General features: G+C 39.4%; 1 protein-coding gene across 1 annotated transcript; it reads right to left on the bottom strand.

Moving 5' to 3' along the window:
- Positions 1-381: 381 nt before the first annotated feature.
- On the bottom strand, positions 382-14,371 carry LOC125662130 (nuclear receptor coactivator 6-like). The gene is made up of 3 exons (XM_048894309.2): positions 13,807-14,371; positions 9,300-9,672; positions 382-6,756 (listed from the first exon to the last, which is right to left on the bottom strand). The coding sequence occupies exons 1-3, from the start codon at positions 13,957-13,959 to the stop codon at positions 755-757; spliced, it is 6,528 nt and encodes a 2,175-aa protein (XP_048750266.2). The 5' UTR covers positions 13,960-14,371; the 3' UTR covers positions 382-754.
- Positions 14,372-18,993: the final 4,622 nt, after the last annotated feature.

Consider the following 18,993-nt stretch of genomic DNA (forward strand, 5'->3'; position numbering starts at 1 on the left):
ATAATCTAATACCGGGACTTTGGAGGAGGAACATTTATCATGTCAGATTTTGTGTGGTTTGAAAGCATTGTGGTCTGATCATGATTTACCGGGATTGATTTGACGAGTGATTGTGACGTCACATGGTAACTGTATTATATATGTCATGTTAACTAATCGGATCGTGATCGAGAACGGCTGGCAGTTTCCTTAACTTGCCTGCATATCATTAATGAATTAATCTGGTACGAATTAGAAACCTGTCAAAATATATTAATTACTTATTCTAATAGAATCCTTTCCCCGCGGATTTTCAATTGAAATAAGGACATATTCCCAGTTTTTTGTGCTTTTAACATGAATACAAAAAGAAAGAAAAAAAAAAGAAAATAACAGCTAAAATTCAACTTTAACAGTTTTATATGAAATCAATAAATATGTACAAAAATCAAACATCAACAAGGCATTCACACGTCACACAACACGTCACATGTTTTGCGTCAGAAGACGAAATGCATTAAGTCATAAAATTCCAGTCATTTATTTGTAAGACTCCGCATTAATAGCTCACAATATCTTCAAGATTTGTTTTTCGAAAGTTAATGGATTACAAAAGAACATAACAAAGTCCTTTTAAACCTTCGTAATCTCGTGTCATTAATGAATCATTTACTAAGCGTGTCCCCTCTCATGATATGATGTCAGAACTCAAACGAAAGAAGCAACGAGATCACTTTTTGAAAAGATTGTCAATAGTAGATATGCTAAATGTTCATCACGGAGTTCTCTCATATTTAAAAGCACTTTGATGCTTTGGAGATTCTGATCTAACTCTTGGTATTGCGAATCCAGAATTGCTAAATCTAAAAGATTGGAATCCACGCTGTTTTTTGTTCACTTGGCGCTGATGAACGTGAACATCTGGTCGGTTTGTTGTCGGTGGTTCAACTGGCTGTTGTTTTTCAAGTTGTTGTTGGGGAGCCTCTTTCTGAATCTGCTGTTTTTGAACGGGAGGATCTACAACAGCCATTTTGGCTGGGGCCTCTATATTTTGTGACTGCCCCGCCAAGACAGGGCCTTGATAGACATTTTGAGATGGGGGCGATATCTGAGGACTTGTTTGGCGATTGGAAACTTTAGGTTTAACTGCAGGATAAGCATTGCTATTCTGAACACTGTGTCGAGATTTTTCCATCTCTCTAGGCATGGGTCCACGCATCAGGGACTGTTGTGGCCTAGGTTTGTAGGCCTCTACTGCCGGTACAACGGATTGTGGTTGTTTCTCGACAGCGGTGTCTCTTCTGTAGTATCCTGGTATTGGTACGCTTTTCTCTGCAATAACTTGATTCTTAAGAAGGGTGTCTTGATAGATGATTTTTGACTCCGCGGGTGTAGTGCGAACAGACCACAGAACTTTACTGTTTCCGGTATCTACAGTCGCTGGCTCATTATTTAAAATGTTTTGATAGCTTCCTAGCTTCTGTGCACGCTGTTCTCGCCCAAGTATATTCCCAAGTCGCGACAGCTTTGGACTTTCTGAAGGCTTTCGGCGTTCTTGAGCTCTACTTACTGCGATGGGATTAATCTTCGATGCAGATAGTCCACCGGAAACAACCCCAAATGCACCCCCAGGCAAAGGACGCTGCATCGGATTAGAATAAATTTTATTCGCCGATTTCGCATGGCTGACTGCATTGCTTTCTGCTACGAATTCCGCTCTTTTCACCGGCGACTGCAAATTTGACCCCGGCTTTTCTATCTCATTTGCAGCTGCTACACCTTTTTTGCGATTTCCTCCTAGCAAGAACGTACTGAATGTGTTTGATCTACTTTTTCCAAAAGTAAACGATTTCTGACTACCTGAGTTTTGGAGTGGTTGCGGTGGATACGGTCCTTTGATCTGTTGTGGGGTCCTATTTATTGGTCTGGGGGCACTTTGTGGTACAGGTTTTGGCCTTTGGGGAACAGGTTTTGGTTCCTGAGGAAGGGGACTTGGCCCTTGGCGAACAGGATTTGGTCTTTGGGGCTGGGTTTTTTGTTGTGGACCCCTTTCTTTTCTAGGACCACTCACTATATATTTGTCCATTCCAGTTCCAGGAGTCGGTTGTGATATTGGCCCTGGTGTTGGCGAAGGAATATTTTGACTTTGGTGAACGCGTGGCCGTTGCTGGTTAGACTGATGTGGTGTCTGAACCCTTGGAATTTTTCGTAAATTTGAATTACCTGCCTGATTCTGCCATTGTGAAAGACCTGATTTACGCTGCATTCTTCCTAAAGTTTGTTGCTGATGTGAAGGATCTTTCCAGTTTGCTGACAAGGGATCAGCAGATTGACGATTAGACTCGTGACGTTTCGGATACCGTGGTTGAGGTCCCTGTCGAGGTGATACAAGTCTTGAATTTGGGCGTTTCTGCAAATTTGAAAACGGTGACTGGATATTTCCAGATTGCCTTGCATTGTTAAATCTATTGAAGTTACTAGGAACATATGGCATACGAGTACTAGGGTTTTCTGTTGTAGTTGAAATGGCTTGGTTCCAAATAAGGGAATCTAAGGTTGTCATTTTCTCCGGAGGTCCTCGAACTTTAGGTTGAGACATACCTGGTCTAGTTGGGTTTTGTTGCACCGTTCTTGGATTTAGTGGCCGCTGTCTATTTGTATTTCTCGAAGGATATTGCGGATATCGCTTGGGAAGTTTACGAGTAAATGTCGGGCGGTACATTCCCCGGCCTTGTGCTGAGAATTGTTCTTGTCTAGCATTTATGATTTGCGGTGTTGGGGTAGTAGAAAGTGCTTTAGGAATGATAGCACCTTTGAAGTCAGTGTTTTGCATTCCTACTCCCAGGGCGGCCAGACTACCTGATCGGTACTTTTGTGTTGTTATTGGGTTTGGAGTGGTGGTTGTGGTTACACTCCTCGTTGTTGTACTTGCCATGTTCGGAACTCCTTTAACGTTTAGTGAACCGAAGCCCTTGGGTCCTGGTCGAGAAAGGGGTTGTCTTGCAGAAGGATACTTTTGTTGAATTGCTGATCTTTGATTACCAGGCAATGGACGCGGACTACCGACGAACGGGTTAAATCGACGAGGAGCCCTTGTTGTTTGTGCAGGAGTTGGAGCTGGGGTTGAGGGAATATTTCGTTGAGCGTGAACACCAGTTTGTTGAGGTGGATGGATTTGTTGTGGGTAGTTTTGCATGTTTTGTTGTCTTTGAACGACGGGTTGTTGTGATGGTTGGATATGTGTAGGATAGCTCGGCTTTACATTGATGTTGCTTGATTGACTGGGAATGATTTCAATCTGTGGAGTAGGTTCGGGTTTTGGATCGGTTACTTTAAGAGGCGTACCAACGACGTACAGTGGATTTTTATTGCCCTTGAATCCTGTATCATATTCACCAATATTTAACATCTGATCCGTGGCCTTAGTGCTGGGTGGTTCCTCTGTTTTATCTAAATGTTTATTGACATCGGCCTTCGATTGAAGAACAAATAATGGCGAATTGATACCTTTGATATTGCTAACAGGCAAAATTTCATTTTTCAGGGATTTGGTGCCCTGCTTTGTATTCTGGCCCTGTCCTGAAACTGGAGGTTGTTGTGCAGTTTGTTGTGGTTGTTGCGCTTGTTGATTTTGAACAGGATTCTGGTTTGGTTGTTTTTGTACATACGTAGGCTGCATGGGATTCCGACTTTGTTGTTGTACATATGGAGGCGGTACAGGATTTTGAATCTGTTGCTGTTGTGCATACTGAGGCGGCATATTCTGAGCCTGTTGTTGGTGATATTGTACATTAGTAGGGGGTATAGCATTCTGATTAACTTGCGATGGCACACTTGGAACAGATGGTTGTTGACTTCGGGGTGGTAGAGCTCGTGCTGTTGGTGGTTGGACAGCGTTCCATGTCTTCACTGATGGAACCGGAGCTGGGGTTGATGGAGTAACGACTGGGACGGGGGCAGAAGTGGAAGGTGGTGCTACAGGGGGACGTTGTGGTGAAGCCTGGGGTTTTTTATACACAGATGAGGAACTTGGTTTTGGATCGTAAACTGTAAGTCCACCGAAAAATTGTCTAGCAATTTTCGGGCTCCATCTCATGGCTTGTGGATCGGCATTCAATGAAAAGGGTTTTCTGTTTTTGCGAACCCTATACGGTGGATTCTGTGCCCGGTTTTGTGAATATGGCACAGCAGATGGAGACGGGAATTGTTGTCCATTTTGTGCTTGCCAATTTTGTCTCATCCGTTGTTGTTGTCGCTGTTGTTGTTGCTGTTGTTGTTGGCGTGGTTGTTGTTGTTGTTGTTGTTGTTGTCGCTGTTGTTGTTGCTGTTGGCGTGGTTGTTGTTGTTGTCGCTGTTGTTGTTGTTGCTGTTGTCGCTGTTGTTGTTGCTGTTGTTGCTGTTGTTGTTGTTGTCGCTGCTGCCGCTGTTGTTGTTGCTGTGGAGGCATTTGTGACGGCATATTTTGATTGCCTCTTTTTTGTATCATTTGAGCTTGTTGACGTCCGGTAGATTGTGCGTATTGTCCATTCCGGTTTTGCTGCTGTCCCTGCCGAGGTTGGCGAAATTCCTGATTCGGTCTAGGCGTAGACTGTTGCACTGGCCAGTTACTATTTCTTAGTTGCTTTGATGGCATACTTTGTTGGACATTAGGTTGCTGTTGTTCCTGTGGTTGTTGGACTTGTTTTGTAGGTTGTTGAATAGCTTGTTTTGGTGGGTATTGTTGTTGCCATGCTTGTTTATTCTGCCACTGGCCAGTCGATTTCTGAGTAGGTTGTGGAGCTTGTTGTCTCGTTCGCTGTTGTTGTTGTTGTCGTTGTTGTTGTTGTTGTTGTTGTTGTTGTTGTTGTTGGGGCTTTTGTGGTGGTATTTCTTGGATGTCTTTTTTCTGTGTGCCCTGCTGTTGTTTCGGTGGCAATTTTGACTGATTTTGCCACTGTTGATACTGTGTTTGATCTTGTCCATTGCTAAATGATTTTGCCTGAGTCTTACGTGGGTTCATCCATCCCTGTTGACTGGATATACGCTGAATATTTTGATTTTGATTGGACTTTCTGGATTTCGGATTAAACCACTGAGGGTTCGGTTGAACTTTAACTGGGGTTTCTATGGGTGTACTTATGGGTTGTTTTACACGTTGTGGTTTTGGATTTGGTTGCAATTGCAGGGATGTCTTCTTAGGCACTTGTGGTTGTTTTGGTTGTGTTTGACTTTGCTTTGCTCCTTGCTGTTGTTGAGCTGGAACATTGTTATTCCACGTCTGCTGACTGCTAGGTCCGGGATTAGATTGTGCACCCCATTGAGCTTCCTTTGGAGGCAGGGTAGTTGTTTGCGATTTTTCCTGAATAATTTTTGGAGCAATACGTTGTCGCTGAACTTCTGGAGCATGTACAAAATCAAAACGAGGTAAATCCTTGAATTCTGCTGGTTGGATGAAATTCCTCACTAACTTGGTGTCCGGATTCATTTCCTTAGCATGGCGGTCAATTGATATAGGGGTATTCTTTTTAAAATTGCTAAGTGGAGACTTTCCTGCCGCCACAGAGGGAATAACATCATTGGAGGGGTACATGCCAGAGGTTGGGGGTGTCGGGGGTCTTCTGTTATGCCTATAGTGATTGTTATTAGAAGACCTAGGTATCAAACTTTCCTGAGAAGCAAGGAATCTCCCGGAATGAGTCTTTGCCACCATATCATTGAAAGGTCTCTTGTTAGGGTTTTCGGAAGGCATGCTGGATAGTCCACCCGACGGTTTGTCATACTGCGAGCTGAATGCACCCCCGACAGCATCCCTGGAGGGAGTTGGACTTGGACCTTGGTGGCGCGTTTGTGATAATAAATTTCTCGGACGTGAAACAAATTGTCGGTTGCGATTGTTTTGACTCCATTTTGGTACACTCCAGGGGTTATTGTTATAGTTGCCAGGTTGGTGGTGGTGTTGTTTACGGGGATACTGGTTTTGGTTCCTCATGTTGTTATGTTGATTGTAGTTATTTGGATATCTCTGTTGGTTTCCTCTATTGTGTTGGTACATGGGTTGATTTGGATGTTGATGATGTTGTTTATGGGGATATTGAGGTGTGGGATTGTTGGAATTCTCTGTTTTTGTTTGAATCATATTTGCTGGTTTGTGTTGTCTATGATGGGGATGGTTAAATTGCTCATTTTGTCTCGGTGTCTGTTTTGAAGTATGCTGTGTTTGTTGTTTGGCTTGCTGTTTAGCTTGAGTTGGATCCTGCTTTGGACTGGCATTTGTGAATGCGGGAGACGGTTCTACTTTGTTTTTCTTCGGTTTTTTCGGCCTCGATTGTGTGAGCTTGAAGTTTTGCTTACTAACTCTGTTCATTCGGGTTACCTCTATTTCACTATTATGGTTTCCGTACAGTGATGGACCAGCATTCTTTTGTCGACCAAATTGACTGCTCTGTTGTCTGTGTAAAGCCCTCTGGTGTTGTAAATGATAAAACTGTTGTTGTCTACCGTTGATGTGGGTGGGTGGGCTTGGTTTTTTAGCGATTGACTCCACCTTTTTCAGTTCTGTCCTGTATATTTCTGCATCCTTCTTTACCGTAGGTTTTTTGGCAGTGGATTGATTGTCTATTGTTTTCTTTGCCTGAACTCCGAGCCATTCCACTCTCTTCCCTAGGTTTGCCTGATCATGCTGTTTGTTTTGCCACCCCTGAGCTTGACGTTTACGTCGAATATTTCCCGCCGTAATTTGTATGTCTGCACAGTTGCGGATTGTTCGTCTTTCTTTGCATTTGGGGCATTCCTCGTTATCTAGAAAAGAAATTCATGGGCAAATTATTCATATGAAACCTTTAAAACATGACAATTTATTTTGATCATGGAATTAATTTTCAGATTCAGAGAGAGAGAGAGAGAGAGAGAGAGAGAGAGAGAGAGAGACAAAACAATAGGTTATTTACTGGTTGATAAAACTCTTATTCCGTTATGGTTTGTGTTTGGTGTTCAGACCTTCTAGATTGTGTACATTGCTACACGTATAACTAGAGAAAGTAATCTTTGTTATATGTACGAGTGCGTTCCAGGTAGTAGAGGTACAAATTCTTCAGAGTATAGACTCTTGGGTCCATGGTTTTTTTTTTGGGGGGGGGGGGGGGTGGGAGTGTGTGCAAAAACTGTTGGCGACCTTCGAGGGCAATTTTGTTCACCCAAAGTAGCAAAAATAACCTTTTATCATAAAGCGTCACGTGACTCCCTTTAGACTGGTCACGACAGCTGCAGATTCTTTTTTCGTGTAGTCCTCTCTTCTACCACATTATCAAGGCTCTTATATTATGAGATGAGAAGGTAATTAATGCACGACGTGCATTATATTTCATGCAGGTGACAAATGCGACGTTCGGTTCGCTTGGCTTTGTCACTAAGAGACTAACAAACTGGACTTATTTAGTATTCAGTCGCCGTCATAGGCTCTATTCTGAGAGATTCAGTAGAACGTGCATTATTAATGTGATTAACAACACACGATTCTAATATTTGAAACATTATGCAAAATGAAAACCAAGTAACTGCATTAACCTGTCTCCCTGCTGTCAGCAGACGGGTTTTCATTTTAAGGGGGAAAAATGGTTGACCGGTGCAGACTTAAGTAGATATGTCACGTGATTTGCATTTTGCTCCATGGTATGGCAGAACATCAAGCTAAAGCAGCTAAATCGCCTTCTAATTCACCATTTAATTATGCCGCAAAATAACTAATTGTACTGTGTATCAAATTTACGTAATTTCGGGAGACGGGCGTGCCTACGAACTAGAATAAGGGAACTATGTAAAATAAAACAACTTTCCTACCACGATTTCTTTTTCAAATCACGAAAATTGTACCTCACGAGAATAAACGATTCCACACCATTATCTTAGAATGAGCAGTTAATGGTATGTAAAGGTAAAATGTTTGAAAGTATTTTTGTTTAACCTTTCTTCAATATCACTTTAGACACAGAAAAAATACAATTCAGAGATGTTGTACAGTAAAACCTGTTTATAACGAAACGCTAAGAATGTGCTGTTTTGCTGAACTATTCCTTTAAAGAGGCATTAGCTGTCATGTTCTCATTAAAGGGGCATTAGATGTCATTTTGTCACCCAAAAAAAATGTATTCAATGAAAATTGCTTTATTTTATATATTTCAGTAATAACACTAGTATTTGATTTTTTTGAAACACGTTTTAGCCTCCAAGCAGGCGCATGAATGTGTAATTTTGGTGATTAAATCATTACTGTCTTGCAGTATAATAATTCTTCTTAATGTTATATTTCTATACACTAAAATCGGTTACCTAACGTAGATTTATTAGGTTTCTCTTGTTTTGGTACAAAATAAATGTTTATTAGTCATTAATATACATCTTCCTATGATATTATGAGATTTTGAGAAAACAATGGTTGTCATCACTTTCACAGTTACATATATGTAATACTCCTTTAATCTAACGACTTCGTTATATTCATAGGGAAAATAAATCGTGTCTTTTAAGTGGTAATTCATAACTAGTGTATGTAAATGTGTTTTACTGTTCACGAAATGTATTTTTGAACTATGAAAGCTAAATGGGGCGAAGGTGCACGTTGACAAAAATTGTCTGTCTGTAAGTACAGGACTATATTCTGAAAACTGTCATCTTAAAAAAATATTTCGCCAAGAACCTAAAAGATGCGCACTCTTAAATTTCCATGCAAACGAAATAAATTATATGTTCGTTTTAAAAATCCTAATAAACTAAACTGCTTATTTGTCAGCCGTTATACAATACCAGATTCTTGAATTAATTAAACACTTTTTGGCTTTATTTTAATTGTTTTCAAGCACGCCGCAGTAAGGCTAGTGCCAGTATTTTTTGTATCACTTAATACAAAAAATACTATCTACCATACTTAATTTACATGAATTATGAGAAAAAAATCCATTTCACATTTAAACAGTTTTGGAGAGGTGAAAACGGCTCCTGTAAATGTCTATCAATGGAGGGAGCACTGGACGTAAATGCGTGCGAAGAGTACTTAATTAGCTGTTTATGTTTTATCGTATAGTCCAGTTAGAGCGCCGTAAATGTGATTCTCAAAATGGTCAAATACTTTTGTGCTCATTTTAATTGGGTGCAATTGGTTTTAGACATTTATTTAACCTTAAGACGCTCCAACTATCTTTAATCTTACAAAACAGGACCCGTTTAACCATTTTTTACGTAAAAAAAAAAGAGAGGATTTTCGACCGTTTTTTGTCGAATTTTTCGTGCGAAAATTTGAAGATAAAATTAGAAATGCAATGAAAAATATCTGAGGATGCGTTATATACCTTGTACAAATGTCCATTGTAATACACAATGTTGACAGACTAGACCAGCCGGAAATTTGACATGCACATTGACGAAAGTCTCGTGAGATTTCACTCGGTGGCTTCTCTGGTTGTTGTCCGAAAACATTAGAACGTGTCTGTCAAAGCATCTCTGATGGAGATCTTCTCCCTTTTCTGTGACGTCACATAACCTGAATTCGATTTTCCCTCCAATTTTGTCGGGGGTTTCAATCGATAGCATAGCAGTACTTCCGGTTTTGTAGACGCCTCCCACAGTTCCCTGTGCGTACTTGCCGCCATATTCATGAAGACGCAATCCATCCCATGGGTCACCGCAAACACCGCATTTCCCGCCATTTCTTTTCCATTGTGTCTATAATTCAAAAAGAGAATCGTTTTCAAAATATGCTATTAACAATGTTTTTGTTGTGATTAAATATTTATTTGTAAATTTAGAATATGAGTGTCATGGTCAAAGCAAACATAAGAGATCACGTGTTTGTTTTGTTTGTTTATTTGTTTAACGTCCCTTCGAGAACTTTTCATTTGTATTGAGACGTCACCAGCTGTAGGTGAAGTGCCACAAATTTTGACCTATGTTTGGCGCTCAGGGCCGAAGCAGGGGGGGGGGGGGGTTCTTTATTGTGTCAAAGCTGTTTTCAAGGTGTCGTCCGAAAGACCCGTAACGATCACTTCCAGTGATTGGCGACGAATCGGTCTCTGCCTATTTTTAAGTCCTGCATGTAGGACACAAACACGACTCAAACCGAAGATCTCCCAGCCTAACCGCTGAGCCACGGCATCAACCTAAGTTCCACTAACAGACAAAATTATATAATTTATTATTCAACCCAAGGAACTAACATTTTGTGTGTGACCTCAAAGGTGTGGTACACACAAGGCACAAAAGGACAATATTCACCGTTATAATAGATACGATAACAATGATCTTTTTTTCTGATTGAATTGTCATATGTATATAAATTGCTATAATTAAGGTAAAATCAATCATTACGATGTCGCTTTATGCATATCATGAATAACGTCAGGTTTCATTTCTGCACGAAGTTGACATCGGGAGTGCATTTCATCAAAGAGTTGACGACCGCAGAATGATTTTGCCAATCAATGTACATCTCCAAACGCGATAGGAATTTCAGATTGAAATCCTTGGGCGGGAAATCAAACGGGATATTGAATTTGAACAAACCGTTGTGTGTACTATGATGATTTATTAATCCCCTATACATGTAAAACCGGCGTATTCGTAACCATACACACGGTTTCTTAAATAGCGATGTACTAAACACGTGTAAAGAATTTTCGGTGTTTTTATTATTATTTTATTGTATTTAGATTACATCATATTATACTCGTATAAATTATTTTTATGATGGTCATTAATCACATGAAAATCCCAAAATAACGTGTACAAAATATACAGTGAAACTTAATAGTGTGTTTGTGATTGATTGTACATATTGTTTAACGTCCCGTTCGAGAATTTATTCCTCAAATGGAGAAGCGAGCTTTGCCGGTGAAGGACTGCAAAATTTAGGTTTATGTTCGGCGTTTACGGTCTTTGAGCAGGGAGGTATCTTCATGGTGCCACACCTGCTGTGACACGAGGCCTTGGTTTGTGCGGTCTCATACGAAGGACCGTCCCATTTAGTCGCCTCTTACGACAATCAAGTACTGAGGACCTATTCTAACACGGATCCCCACGGGATATGTGTGATTGTTCGATAAGACAGAAGGCTTATAACGAGCAGCCACAGCGAACTAATGACCACAAAACAGATACAGGGCTAAAATATCACCGTTTCGGCTACCCTTCCCCCCCCCCCCCCCCCCCCCAACCCAACAATTTAAAACAAAAATATTTCAGATTAGTTTAAAGGATAGCGTTTACGTAGATCAAGATTTGGTCCTGTGAATTACAAAATCGGTGGTTTTCAGAACCACTATCAGTATTACCGATCTTTGATTATGACGTAATTTTCATATTGCCCCTTATATCGAACCGCCACTGTTTTCTCGAGACTGGATTGATTGATTGTTTGTTTAACTTTTTTACGGCCCGCCGAGAATTTCTCACTCATATTAAGACGTCACCAGCTGTAGGTGAAGTACCACAAATTTAGACCTACATGTATTAAATTGGGGGTTCTTTATTGTGCCAACGCCGTCCGCGACACAGGAACTCCGTTTCTAAGGTCATGTCCGAAAGACCTGTGATTTTCACTTCTAAATGTCGAGCGTTTAGCGAAGGAGCAATCACTACCTATTTTAACATCTTAGGTTGGAAGCGGCCATCGCCCGAGCACTCACAACCTCCCTGTTACGAAGCGAGCGCTCTACCACTGAGCTACCGCGACCGGAAAGGAGCAAACATCAAACAGAGGAAGGAATTATTTTGGATTGACTTTTTTCTCTCGGACCCAGAACAATACTACACGCGTACTTCCTCTATGAAAAGTTCTTTTTTGCCGGAGAAGCTCGGTAATTATTTCATCCAATTAATTATGCGAACATCATGGTCCTTAGGTGTGTGAAGGGCGGGTAAAGCAATGCCTTATATAGATAGTGGTGACAAAATTAATGACGCTGAATTCATAATGCATCAAGCCCACTCGCCGCGTGTTTCCTCTTAGCGCTAATCAGATAATGCTGCCATATTACGTACTGGAATATTTGTTGGAATGGCGGTGTGGAAAAATGAATCAAATGTCGCGTGAAATGTCATTTACTTTATTTTGCTCAATTTTATTTATTTATTTTCTTATGAATAATTAATTCTAAAGATAGCACGTGCGGGATTTAGTTGCTCGAACCTTAGCCCTGTAATAATTTCAAAACGAGAAAGTAAATTTTGTCTTAAAATATACTCATGTATATCGAAGATATGCTTTTTTTTTTTAAAAGGGCTATATGAAACCACAAGTCCGCGTAAAATGTGATCAAAAATGTTTATGAGTCATAATTCCGCAAAATTAACAAGTATTTCATTAAAGTTAAGTATTCATTAACCTATTTATCTTCTAGATCAAAAAGTTCGCATGGGCCATAATAGATTACTTTCTGTTTACCATTAATATCAACTTCTCGCGGAGGTTTTCCGTCCTGCGCGCTGTCAGACACTGGTCACGTCAGCTCAAAACCGAGACACCGAAAAATAATTCATTAGTAAATTAATAGAAAATATTTACCGCTAATTCTGTCATGTCCTACCATCTATTAATTACACTAATTGGAATTTATGACGAGATTAAGATGATATCATACAGGTTAATTACAATATAATGAAATTTAAACGCGCTGTAAATATTAACATATGCGTAATTCAATAAAATTTGTTAGAATGAAAATGACGTTTATTGCGATTTCCCTTTCGAAATGACTTTTCTAATTAAGTATTGTAATGGAGGACGTGCACATTAAAACCGCGGCTGTCTTTTTAGGAAGAGTTCGCAATCTGTCGTAGATAATACGGTGTTCTCAATCTGATTTTTCTGATGATAGATATTTGAAAGAAAGTGGCATTGCATCAAAACAACCGTGAAAGAACGATGAGATTCAAAGATATACATGCATACGACATGTAAAATTTTCAAAATGATATCATATATGTATATTAAAAAAGCGAGTTTCTTCACCGACAATTTGCTAATCCTAATATTTCGAAGAAATTGATAATTTCTTTTGCAGCCTTCTGATGATTAGCACATAGAAACGTTGTACACTGCTGTTTATCTTCACATTAGTCCTACACCACCGTTGTATTATAGAGCACATAGGAAACTATCGCCCACCATGCGTTCTGTTACAGAATTTAAAAAAAAAAAAGCTAAACAATTAAGGTGTCCGCTAAAACTTCGTTGTTAGACCAATGAATAAAAAAACATCTTCCGGAATCGAAAGTTCATTTCCCAAAATTTTCAAGTTGCCTCTGACCGCTATTTATAGACCATTGGTGAAACCTTTGAATTACTTAACTGTAATGTCTCCAAGAGGAAGTTAGAACTGACCTAACGGTACTTATACCCCCCGCAGGGCACATTGAATGGTGAGAAATTTGTGCTAATTGAAAAATGAATGGTGTTAAAGATATACTCCGGGCAATGACAACATATCAATTTTCCCTTAAAGTGAAAGAAAACATAATTCCTTGAATGTTTAAAAATCTCATTCAAATTAAGCAGATGCACAACTTAGATATTCATTTAAGATAAGCGCAAAATTTTAATCAGATCTGTTTATCAGTATTAAAGTTATACTCTGTAACAAACTCTGTCTACGGACGGTTAGACGGACACAGTAACTCCAGTATATACCTTTAAACGATTGTAGGGGGTATAAAAAAGATTTTACCGAACTTGGTAACTTAGTGTCGGGAGGGCAAACAAAAATCTTTTAAAGGAAGCCTAACTTTAAAACTGCAATAAACAATCGATAAAAAGAAACAATTGAAGGGTACGCAAATTATCTGACGTAGAGCACAACTTACTTGTACTCCTCCGCAATCTAACACAGTGTTCCCTGTGTCCAGCAGTGATGAATAAGTCCAGATGGTGTTCCGGGGGATCGGACTTACGAGGTGTGTCGAATGTATCCGTGTAGCGAAACAAATCCAAATCAAAACTACCACAGAACGAAACATGGTGATAGTTAGGGGCTAGTTTGCTCCAAACACGTCAGTAAAAAAATATTTGGTTCCAAGCGATGAGCAGAGTATGATATATTCCTCTATTGTAGTAAATATACAATTTTATGATAAAATATTTCAATTACGACGATATAATCATACTTCAACGGAGAACAAGTCACATTCCTTCCCTAAAACGGAAGAAATAAAACTGGGTGAATTGTGCGTTTTACCTAAGTTGTAACATCACCCATTTTAATAAGTTGTTTGATGAGTGGTATTGTTCTCCGTCTGACTACACGTAACTATTTCACGAAACTGAAAACAATTGCAGTGCACTTCAGAGAGAGACTCGAATCAACCTCCTTCTAGTGCCGAAATAATGAAGTCGGGAAGCTTCTCGCGATAATTAGCGGTTCATTAATATGCATAAAGCGCGTCAACGTCACAATTCTACAAGATAAGATTTACGGTGTCAGAAATGTCACGCAGAGAAATTTAGATCAGACAAGGAATTGAAGAGGCCTTAGGGCTAGAAAAACATGGGTTTAAAATTATTTTGTTCTTATAATATCTTTGAGAATACAACGTTCACAAATTGAATACTAAATTGCCTAAACTTTGCGCAACTCTTTTGTGAGGAGGTAAAAAGTTTGTATCAAAATGGCGAGACCTTTGCACGGCCCCGAACTTTCCGGAAATAAGTGGGTACTGTTTAAAAGTGTTAAACTACACCACAGACACAAAATCACACCTGTGTTAAAGAAGGAAACTTTTCAGAAACGTTTCGAGAATCCCATTAATTAAACAGTACGTTTATAACTCCTGCGACAGTGCTATAGCGGTGACCTTAAGTGTACGTGTTGCGGAGTTCATTGCAACATTATACAACATATATCTTGTTATCGCACCAACCAATAACAATATCGACCGAGGGCGACGTGTGATGTTGTAATTATTGCACTCTTGGTTGTTGCGATAAAACGTATATATAGACCAGTTTGAACAAACTATATAATGGCTGTATTTTATTTGTTTAACCAAAATGAATCTGCTACTTTATTGCTTTTCGTCAGTCCCGTGTGGATCCAAGATAGAAACTTAGAATAGGTCTTCAGTATATCTTGCTTGTCGTAAGAGGCGACTAAATGGGGTGGTCCTTCGGATGAGACTGCAAAAAACGAGGTCCCGTGTCACAGCAGGTGTAGCACGATAAAGATCCCTCCTGATCAAAGGCCGTAAGCGCCGAGTATAGGCCTAAATTCTTCAGTCCTTCGCCGGCAATGGTGACGTCTCCATATGAGTTTAATATTTCCGAGTGGGAGTTAAACAATATACAATCAATCAATCAATCTTCCGAACTATTTTTGGAGGCAGGATATTTACAATACCTTTGTTACATGCTGTACGATACAAAAGTCGTGTATTCTAGATAGCACCACGTGGTGTGATGTCAACTACTACTGTGGTTGTATGTTTTCTTTCCGAATCTATAAAAAAAGAAATTAAAATAAGAATGATTTAACAATTCTTATTCTCTTGTTAACGAAGGCGGGCGTTATGGCATTAAATGCTAGTACAACTTCATTGCTGTGAAACGCCCTCCAAAATTAGCATAATGGTTTTGTTATCACCATTCTTGCATAGTGAGGAATTAAAACGAAACTTTTATTGTCATGTAGTCTATCTACAGAAACTTTTATTTTGATAGGATATTTCTGTGACAAAGAGTGACATATACATGTAAAAAGTTCATAGAAATCTTGCCCTATTCCACTCACAACAGAGTTACAGAGGAGTAGTACTATTTGCCGGTTCGTCTAGAGTATGTTCGTTCACATGTTTAGGTGTTATTTTCAAATCTCGCCCTAACTTTATCAAACTTAAAGGAGTTCTTGTACAAAGACCTTAGTTCCTGTGGTTTAAAAAATTCGAAGTAAAATTTCAAGGTCATTGAAAGGAAAAACCGAAATTCCTTGTGTAAAAATATATTCCTATATTCCCTGAGTATATAAGTTTTCTAATCTCCCTTGTGTACAAAACTCTTCCTATATCCCCTGTGTACAAGACTTCCTATATTTCTTGTGTACAAGACTCCATATATTCCTTGTGTACAAGACTCCCTATATTCCTTTTGTATAATACTCCCTATATTCCTTGTGTACAATGTTCCCTATATTCCTTGTGTACAAGACTTCCTATATTCATTGCGTACAAGTCGCTTCCTATATTCCTTGTGTACAAGACTTCCTATATATTCCTTGTGTACAAGACTTCCTATATATTCCTTGTGTACAAGAGTTCTTATATTCCTTGTGTACAAGACTCCCTATATTCTTTGTGTATGTACAGGATTTTTCCTATATTCCTTGCGTACAAGACTCCCTATATTCCTTGTGTACAATACTCCCTATATTCCTTGTGTACAAGAGTTCTTATATTCCTTGTGTACAAGACTTCCTATATTCATTGCGTACAAGTCGTTTCCTATATTCCCTATGGACAGGACTGCTCCTGCATTCCTTGTTCAATTTTATCAAACAACACCATGTACATAGATATATTTAAGAAGGAATGTAAAAATGACCAGGTCCACTTGAGCCTTTCTAAACACTGTTGTGTGTTTACACTTCAAATGATGCTATCTTCGCCCCATTTGGTTTTTAAGTTAATGTATATGAAGTACATAGAATTAGAAAATTTCAATCGCCTTGTGCCTCAGATTTTTACAACAAATGCGGAAAATCTACCTCGCCTTGTTGCTTTGCGAAACCTTTGTTTCATTTTATTTTTAAAATATTGGAATTCCAACGGTTCCATACTGAACACTCCACGTGGAATATTGTTACTTAATATTCTTCTTTTATTTCCGCACTCCATAAACTTTTCATATATCATACATACATACATTTAATCACTCATCCATTAATTCCTCTCGTTTGAACTTTGACCGAAATTCTGAGGTAGTACAATAACATTACATCATTATAGCTTCCGTTTTTACTTTCTGTTTCAAAGGTCGCGTGCAACTTTCCGAAATTCTCGTAAATCACCAACATCGGTTTTCGTGTTCCTCGTCATTAGTATGCTATGCCGAGTTCTCACGCCAAATATATACAAAACTTAAAGAAAAAAATAGCAAATTCTCTAAAATGCTGACAGAGTTTAACATTACATAAAAACACAAATCTGTTTTACAGTTTATACAAGACCCCGTCAAAATGATATCCTAAATCAAAACATTATTCAGAAAATAGTTTTTGTTAGATGAAAGAACCCCCCTTGTTCTGTGACAAATGCAATGTTTGTGTTTAAAACATACAAATTGCAGATATGAATTCTGTACTGTTGTCATAATTAAGAAACATTCTGAAAGAATGACAAAAGAAATTATTACTGTCCATTTTTTAACATAAATGTTGACGGCAAACTGATAACTCAACTTTATGACGAACGGGGTGACTTCAGCTTCTTCATCGTCATCTTCCCATATTTATTTACATGTCGCAATGTTTTATTTTCACCTGCACAGTATATTGCGTAGCGAATCAGTTGAGAGATATAAACATCAGAACCAGGTGACAATGGAATAATGTTACATCGAGACCAACAGCATGGGGACGGACCGGGGGGGGGGGGGGGGGGGGGTTCGGAGAGAAAACAAACTGGTTCCACGCTCCACGTTTAACTGTACAATGCCTATGTGGAGAGGGTGTTCCGGGTTTTCCTGTATATGTGGAGGATTTTCCGGGTTTTACTGTATATGTGGAGGGTGTTCCGGGTTTTACTGTATATGTGGAGGGTGTTCCGGGTTTTACTGTATATGTGGAGGATGTTCCGGGTTTTACTGTTATATGTGTAGAATGTTCCGGGTTTTACAGTATATGTGGAGGATGTTCCGGGTTTTACTGTTAGATATGGAAGATGTTTCGAGTTTTTCTGCATATGCGGAGGGTGTTTCAGGTTTTACTGAAAATATGGATTGATTGATTGATTGATTGTATCTTGCTTAACGTCTCACTCGAGAATTTTTCACTCTGACATATGGAGACGTCACCAAGACCGGTGAAGGACTTCAAATTTAGGCCTATGCTCGGCGCTTACGGCCATTGAGCAGTGAGGGTTCTTCAGCGTGCCACACCTACTGTGACAAGGGTCATCCGTTTTTAAGGTCATCTCCGAGGACCCGTGACATTCACACCTGATGCCGAGCGTTTGGCGATGGAACTGTCACTACCTGTTTTAACGACTTCGGTGTGTCGCGGCCGGGATTCGAACCCCGGGCCTTCCGCATACGGGGCGAACGCTCTAACCTCTCGGCCACACATATGGAGGATGTTCCGGGTGTTACTGTATATGTAGAGGGTGTTCTGGGTTTTACTGTATATGTGCATGGTGTTCCGGACTTTATTGTAAATGTGGAGGGTGTTCCGAACTTTACTGTATATGTGCATGGTGTTCCGGACTTTACTGTAAATGTGGAGGGTGTTCTGGGTTTTACTGTATATGTGCAGGGTGTTCCGGACTTTACTGTAAATGTGGAGGGTGTTCCGGACTTTACTGTATATGTGCATGGTGTTCCGGACTTTACTGTAAATGTGGAGGGTGTTCCGGGTTTTACTGTATATGAAGGAAATTTGTTCCCCGAAACGTTATTCTAAATAATGTTTAATTTACTGAAAACAAAGAAATTACCAATCAATTTAGACAATGCTCAAATAGACTAAGAAAAAAAAAATATCAGAAAGAAAAGTAACAAGATATGAACTTTTAAGTCGATCGCTTGGCATTACAAACAGAATTCGTGGGTTTCCGTTTAAAACCTTTAAAACGCCCAGCGTCAGATAAGGCGCTGGTGGGATGAAGAAAAAGTCAGTAAATGTTGCACTAATTCTATAAGCTATCTAAATTTGGCACTTGACATTTAGGTGTTGCATATTCTTTCGAAATTAAAAATGTATTCTTGATACCAGGTACACCCTCGTTCAATCAATCAACATAGTACTTTTGATGAGTAGATTTAAGTAAGGTTTTATGCTTAGGTTTATA

Source organism: Ostrea edulis, chromosome 8, assembly GCF_947568905.1.
Source record: "Ostrea edulis chromosome 8, xbOstEdul1.1, whole genome shotgun sequence".
Classification (NCBI taxonomy): domain Eukaryota; kingdom Metazoa; phylum Mollusca; class Bivalvia; order Ostreida; family Ostreidae; genus Ostrea; species Ostrea edulis.

Bases quoted from the DNA above. Each gene is read 5' to 3' on its own strand.
- LOC125662130 (XM_048894309.2), bottom strand. From the start codon at position 13,959: ATGTTTCGTTCTGTGGTAGTTTTGATTTGGATTTGTTTCGCTACACGG. The intron at 9,673-13,806 runs GTAAGTTGTGCT...TTTGAATTATAG, and splicing joins TAGATTGCGGAGGAGTACAA to ACACAATGGAAAAGAAATGG. The intron at 6,757-9,299 runs GTATATAACGCA...TTTCTTTTCTAG, and splicing joins ACAATGGACATTTGTACAAG to ATAACGAGGAATGCCCCAAA.